Below are 7,500 nucleotides of genomic sequence, written 5' to 3'. Positions count from 1 at the left end.
GTTCCAAGATGTTTTGCTTGGGAGGCTCTGTCCTGGTTTTCGGAGATTGGGCAGCGATGGGCATCTGTTAAGAAGAGCTTTGCATCTCATCGGCTTTCCCCGGGTACAATGACACATTCTGGTTCTGTGCATCGAAATTCGCACGTATTCTTTATCACGATGTTTTTCCACTGTGGTGTCGGAGACAACCTTGAACCTTTGCCGGTGTGTTGCTGCGCTCAGGCAAGGACAAGGAGAAAGGCATTGAGGACGAGGCGACGGGCAGCAACATGATGGCCTCGGCCTTCCTGGGCCCCACGCTTTGGGACAAGACGCTGCCCTACATGGACAACTTCCAGCTCGAGTACATGGACCTGGACGAGTTCCTGTCCGAGAACGGCATCCCGCCCGCTCCGGGCGGCTCGTCTGCCGCCACCCCGGCCGCCCTCGTACCGCCGCAGCAGCAGCAGCAGCAGCAGCAGCAGCAGGCGGCGACAACTCAGTCGTCGCTGCCGCCATCGTCGACATCGTCGTCGTCGTCATCGTCGTCGTCCATCCCGCAGACGCTGCCATCGACCATTCCGCCATCGGCGACGCAGCCCGGCACCGTGACCATGCTCCTGCCGGTCGGAGGCGGTGGTGGAGGAGGCGGTGGTGGAGGAGGCGGTGGTGGAGGAGGCGGTGGTGGAGGAGGCGGTGGTGGAGGAGGCGGTGGTGGAGGAGGCGGTGGTGGAGGAGGCGGTGGTGGAGGAGGCGGTGGTGGAGGAGGCGGTGGTGGAGGAGGCGGTGGTGGAGGAGGCGGTGGTGGAGGAGGCGGTGGTGGAGGAGGCGGTGGTGGAGGAGGCGGTGGTGGAGGAGGCGGTGGTGGTGGGGGAGGTGGTGGAGGAGGAGGAGGAGCAGGCCTGCCCTCCTCCGCCAACGCCACAGTGGTGGCGCCCGCCGGAATGCACACGGAGGTGGGCGCCCGTGTTTTTCACCAGCTATAAAACTGAACGTTTTTTGCTTTTTGTTTTGTTTTACCTCCGATTGGCCTGCACCTACGACTGGCACGGTTTGCTGCGCACGGTGCGAAAGAAGTTCAACCGTTCGTCCATATGTACGTATGTACGTACGCGCGTGCGTATGTACGTACGTGCGTACGCGCGTGCGTATGTACGTACGTGCGTACGCGCGTGCGTGCGTAGGTGCGTGCGTATGTACGTGCGTGCGTGCGTAGGTGCGTGTGTGCGTAGGTACGTGCGTGCGTGCATGCGTGCGTAGGTGCGTGCGTATGTACGTGCGTGCGTGCGTGTGTGCGTAGGTGCGTGCGTGCGTGCGTGCGTGCGTAGGTACGTGCGTATGTACGTGTGTGCGTATGTACGTGCGTGCGTGCGTAGGTACGTGCGTGCGTAGGTACGTGCGTATGTACGTGCGTGCGTGCGTAGGTGCGTGTGTGCGTAGGTACGTGCGTGCGTGCGTGCGTGCGTGCGTAGGTACGTGCGTATGTACGTGCGTGCGTGCGTAGGTGCGTGTGTGCGTAGGTACGTGCGTGCGTGCGTGCGTAGGTACGTGCGTATGTACGTGCGTGCGTGCGTAGGTGCGTGTGTGCGTAGGTACGTGCGTGCGTGCGTGCGTAGGTACGTGCGTATGTACGTGCGTGCGTGCGTAGGTGCGTGTGTGCGTAGGTGCGTGCGTGCGTAGGTACGTGCGTATGTACGTGCGTGCGTGCGTAGGTGCGTGCGTGCGTAGGTACGTGTGTGCGTAGGTACGTGCGTGCGTAGGTACGTGCGTGCGTGCGTGCGTGCGTAGGTACGTGCGTGCGTGCGTGCGTAGGTGCGTGTGTGCGTAGGTACGTGCGTGCGTGCGTGCGTAGGTACGTGCGTGCGTGCGTAGGTGCGTGCGTATGTACGTGCGTGCGTAGGTGCGTGTGTGCGTAGGTACGTGCGTGCGTGCGTAGGTACGTGCGTATGTACGTGCGTGCGTGCGTAGGTGCGTGTGTGCGTAGGTGCGTGCGTGCGTGCGTAGGTACGTGCGTATGTACGTGCGTGCGTGCGTAGGTGCGTGTGTGCGTAGGTACGTGCGTGTGTGCGTAGGTACGTGCGTGCGTGCGTGCGTGCGTAGGTACGTGCGTATGTACGTGCGTGCGTGCGTAGGTGCGTGTGTGCGTAGGTACGTGCGTGCGTGCGTGCGTGCGTAGGTACGTGCGTATGTACGTGCGTGCGTGCGTAGGTGCGTGTGTGCGTAGGTGCGTGCGTGCGTAGGTACGTGCGTATGTACGTGCGTGCGTGCGTAGGTGCGTGTGTGCGTAGGTACGTGCGTGCGTGCGTAGGTACGTGCGTATGTACGTGCGTGCGTGCGTAGGTGCGTGTGTGCGTAGGTACGTGCGTGCGTGCGTGCGTAGGTACGTGCGTATGTACGTGCGTGCGTGCGTGCGTAGGTACGTGCGTATGTACGTGCGTGCGTGCGTAGGTGCGTGTGTGCGTAGGTACGTGCGTGCGTGCGTGCGTAGGTACGTGCGTATGTACGTGCGTGCGTGCGTAGGTGCGTGTGTGCGTAGGTACGTGCGTGCGTGCGTGCGTAGGTACGTGCGTATGTACGTGCGTGCGTGCGTGCGTAATTGGGGTGGGAGGGTGGCTGGTCACGCTCTGGAAATGTCTTTGGTGATAGACAAAATGTGACTGTCGTCCCAAGAATAACGAAACGAAATGTATTCCATCGCCTATTTAGTTTGTTTAATTCGGAATGTGTTGTTGTTGTTGTTGTCGCCTGTCGCGTCGCACGCGCCTGCCGCTGTGTTCGTGCGTACGAATGTCCCTGCGCGAAACGCGGCTGTTTTTGGTCAAAGGCAAACTTGTTTCTTTCGATTCTCCTCTCTGTTGAAGGGTCCGTGTGCCCCGACTCGCTGGCCCTCTAGACCTTTGTGAGCCTGAAAGACAAAAACATTGAACACTCAGGGAGTCCTAACGTTGCCTCGACCCAAATGGTACCTCTCGGTCTGTCTTCAAGCTTCGGGCAATTTATAATGACTCCCTACAGTTGCCTTGGTTGCCATGGTCTGGCTGCTTGAGATTCAACAATAGGTGCTCGCGAATGTCACTTGCCCCGAAGAGTCCGTTAAAGGGTACAGGAGGAATGTGGAGGCGAGCGGACTTGCCGACGAACCGGTACCAGCGGTGTCAAAATCGGCCTCTGTGGAGCCAGGAGGAGGCTTGTGAAGGACGCTACTGGGCAGTCGGAGGCAGTCGCCCTCCTAGCAGCAACAGAGGAGCGACGCTCGCAACAACGAGCGGGGCGCCGGGCGGTGAAAACGCAGCGAGTTGGCACCGTGGGGGGAGGCACCAGGTGGTCATCTCAGTCGGTCAAACCCACGGCACCTGCTGGGTCTGTCCCGTGACCCTCCCCCTGCTCTCAACAGCCTCAAAGAGCCTTCGACGCTTCTCGCTCCAGCCTGGACAATCTGTGAAACTGCTGGGCATAGCTCATCGCTTTCCTCCAGTTTCTAAATAAAGTGCACCTAGCCTGGCACAGGCTCCGATGTCACCGCCACTTGGCGTCGATTGTCGGCCGCCGGTGTTGTTGGCGGCCTCTCGTAACCCTCGCTGGGGCATCTCCCTAACCTCCTCCCCCCCCCCTCCCCGCGGTCTCCACTGGCAGATTTCAGGATCGAGGATCGGTGGTGTCCGCCCGGTGTCCGTGCAGCTGGAGCCGCCGGTTCGCTCCCCGTCCGTGGTGGACCTCAGTAGCCGCACGGCGCCGCCGCCACCGCCGCCACCGCAGGTCGCGGTCAGAGGTAAGCGGTGGATGAGGCGGGGCCCCCCGGTCGATGCGGCCGCGTGGCGGGCACGGACTTGGCGCGTGGTGCTCGTGCGGGCGAGCGAGATTCTTTTACGTGATTCTAGATTTGAAGCTTTTGTGACTGCAAGGATTCGTATCCTTAGGTTTTTTCGGTAAAGTCACGTAGGTAAAAAATGTAATGAAAATTAATAAAAGTAAAATAAAAATAAAATAAAAATCACGACGTTTCGGAGGCAACACAAGTAAATGAGAGATTCCAAGAGACCCGACCTTGTATATATGGCTCCTCCCACCCTCAACCAGTATACATATGCACAAAGGCGGTTTTCTTGGAATTTCTCATTTACTTGATGCAGCAATCGTGCTGTGACCGTTCCACCTGAAGACGGAGTCTTGTGTTGCCTCCGAAACGTCGTGATTTTTTTTGTTTTTTTTATTTTACTTTTATTAATTGTAATTTTTTACCTACGTGCCTTTACCGAAAAAACTAAGAAGATTCTTTTACGTAGCCAACCGGCGGTCGTCGTCGGAGGTGCTTTGAGAAGGACGGCAAACAAACTGAACGCACCGACAAGCAGCTCGACAGACGTGAGTTTGTCAATCTCGATGATGATGATGATGATTTCAAAGTGCACGGCTCCAGTGGCTTCCTAATATCGGGAGGGAAGAGCGTTCCAGACGGCCGCGGCACGGAAGCGCCATCTGAAAGTACCGCGCGGTGCGGCGGCCGCCGTCTTTGTTCGAAGGCCCAGCCAAATGCTGCTGCTGCTGCTACTGCTGATGCTGATGCTGCTGCTGCTGATGCTGCTGCTGCGAGGATGAAGACGGAAGCTTGTGTTGCCTCCGAAACGTCGTGATTTTTTATTTTACTTTTATTACTTTTATTTTTTTACCTACGTGACTTTACCGAAAAAACCTAAGAATATGAGCGGGGAAGTTCGCGCGACGATGGTTTATAGCTCACTAGGAGACCTCCTTTACCAGTGGCAAAATATAGTAATAGGTTTTTACCCTTTCAACTGGTACGAAAACTGGCGTCATGTGGTCCAACACCAATGGTGTGGACCAATCAACTTCAAGGACGGTGCATATCATTATCAGAGTTGTGTTTTTTGTTTGCATTCCGACCGCAGGTATTGTGGTTATTGCAAACATGACGCCTTGTATAAAGGTGTCAGTTTTTGTACCAGTTGAAAGGGTAGAAACCTATTACTACTGGTTGATAGCTTCTTGACGAGACCAGCGGAGATCATTGCAGTTCATTTGTGGCGAGCAACTTTCTGTGTGTGTGTTGAGTGTGTAATGAGGGTGACCTTACGACGCTGTATTCGTTAGGCAAACCGGTGGCCGGTGATAGCGGCGACAGGGGCCGCTGGGCCCGGAGGTATTGGGGTCCCGTGTTGCGGATGTTTGTTTGTCTCTTAATGTCCTCGGTCCGTCCCATAGTGGCCACCATGTCCTTGATTTAACTCTCGCTCCCTCTGTCCCGTCTTCGGGACAGGCGTCGTCCCGTCCCGTCTCATCACATCCCTGGCTGTCTGTCTCATCAGGTCCCCCTGTGTCTTTGTGTCTCACCGCGTCCCCGTCAGCGTTTCTCTGTCCCTCGGCATCTCCAGCTGTCCGTTTCACCCGCGAGTTCTCGGGGTCACGGCGCATTTCGAACCAGGGGCTGCTGCCCATCCTCCCCCCCCACTCAGCCTGAGCCAGGCAAATGAGCGTTGTGACCCAGGTGACATGGATTTGCTCGCTTACGACCTGCCATGTGATAATTGGTTTTTTAGCCTTTTATCTGGCAACAAAACTGACACTTTTTTTTTACAAGCAGTCATGTTTGCATTGACCACAATACCTGCGGTCGGAATGCAAACAAAAAACACAACTCTGATAATGTGTGCGCCGTCTTTGAAGTTGATTGGTCCACACCCGAGACAGCTTTCCTTAGAGCCTAGTCTCACATGGTGTTGGACCAGATGACGCCAAAAGGCGCACAGCTCCAAGACAATGCACCATCAGAGTATGAGAGCTCGGGGTAAGCATTTACACCATTGGAATAAATAAAAAAAGGTGTCAGTTTTGTTGCCAGATAAAAGGGTAAAAAACCAATTATCATATTTTGCTACTGGCAAAGGAGGTTCCAATGGTGACTTGGCCGTGCTCATTCCAGGCTAAAAAACAAAAACAGCTTCTGCTGTTATAATTGGTTCTTTACCCTTCTATCTGGCAACAAAACTGACACCTTTTTACAAGGAGTCATGTTTGCATAGACCGCAATACCTGCAGTCATAAATACAAACAAAAGACATAACTCTGATAATGTGCACTGTCCCTGAAGTTGATTGGTCCACACCCGAGACAGCTTTCCTTAAAGAGTTATGTCTTTTGTTTGTATTTATGACTGCAGGTATTGCGGTCTATGCAAACATGACTCCTTGTAAAAAGGTGTCAGTTTTGTTGCCAGATAGAAGGGTAAAGAACCAATTATCATATTTTTACTGGCAAATGAGGTCCCCATAGTGTAGATGCTTGCCCCGAGCTCTCATACTCTGATGGTGCATTGTCTTTGAGTTGTGCGCCTTTTGGCGTCTTCTGGTCCAACCCATGTGAGACTAGGCTCGAAGGAAAGCTGTCTCGGGTGTGGACCAATCAACTTCAGGGACAGTGCACATTATCAGAGTTATGTCTTTTGTTTGTATTTATGACTGCAGGTATTGCGGTCTATGCAAACATGACTCCTTGTAAAAAGGTGTCAGTTTTGTTGCCAGATAGAAGGGTAAAGAACCAATTATCATATTTTTACTGGCAAATGAGGTCCCCATAGAGCTTCTGCTGTTGTTGTTGTTGTTTTGCTTGCATCTGCTGTTGCTCTTCCAAAAAGCCACCGTGTGTCGGGTGTGGGTAGTCGTCATCATGTGTTATTGTGGGTAGTCGTCATCGCCGCCCCCCCCCCGCTCCTCCTCCCCCACCAATCGGCCTGTCCATCAATTCCAGCCTGTCCAATCACCAGTAGTCCGTCTTTCCCATCATGCACGGTCTTTCCTTTCGCCAGCCCACCCCCCGTCCACCCTGTCGGCCTGGACTCTCTCCGCGTCTGTCCATTCGTGCGTGCGTGCAGTATAATTTATAGAGCCATATAGGCAGGGTCGGTCCCAGGCGGAAGCGGGGAAAACAAAGGAGAGGGGTGGGGGAAGCAACGGGAGCTCCAGACCATGGAGGTGCAGCAGAGGGGAGCATCGATATGAAGACGACCTCCCCCCCCCCCCGCCCCATCTCTGTTCTACCCGCTGCTGAGCCACGCCGCCCGGCACTTTCCGTCAGAGGTCGCAAACGGGTTTTGATTCCTTACCCGTACCCGTACCCGGCCGCACCAGGGTCGCAAATGGGTACCCGTTCCCTACCCGTACCTGTACCCGACCCGAAATGAGTGACAAATGGTTACTCACCAGTGACTCACGGCCTACCCGTACCCGGCCGCACCAGGGTCGCAAACGGCTACCCGTACCCAGCCGGGTACGGGTAGCCGGGTATCGGGTAGGGTACGGGTATCGGGTACCCGGTTGCGACCTCTGCTTTCCGTGCGTCCGAGAGCAACGAGCCAGCCTCCATCCCCCCCGGGGAGATGGTGGAGCGAGATCCGGCTATGGCACGGTAGGCACGAGTGCCCCGCCCCGGTGGGAGCAGTCATCTTATTTTATTTGTTTGTTAAAAAAACACAAAAATTATTCTACTTGTTAATGTTCTTGTTGTTGT

General features: G+C 55.5%; 1 protein-coding gene across 1 annotated transcript in view; it reads left to right on the top strand.

Annotated features, from left to right (window-relative positions):
• Positions 1 to 7,500, top strand: part of LOC133358697 (hepatic leukemia factor-like) — a 60,859-nt gene that overhangs the window by 23,737 nt on the left and 29,622 nt on the right. Inside the window, exons 2-3 of the mRNA XM_061577127.1 lie at positions 223 to 935; positions 3,613 to 3,748. Of these exons, the coding sequence (XP_061433111.1) occupies positions 223 to 935; positions 3,613 to 3,748 (849 nt within the window). The remainder of the gene's footprint in view (positions 1 to 222; positions 936 to 3,612; positions 3,749 to 7,500) is intronic.

Source organism: Lethenteron reissneri, chromosome 63 (genome assembly GCF_015708825.2).
Source record: "Lethenteron reissneri isolate LAM-NWPU_2019-01 chromosome 63, ASM1570882v1, whole genome shotgun sequence".
NCBI lineage: Eukaryota > Metazoa > Chordata > Hyperoartia > Petromyzontiformes > Petromyzontidae > Lethenteron > Lethenteron reissneri.
The sequence above is the reverse complement of the archived record's forward strand: the minus strand, read 5'-3'. Positions and strand labels throughout refer to the sequence as shown.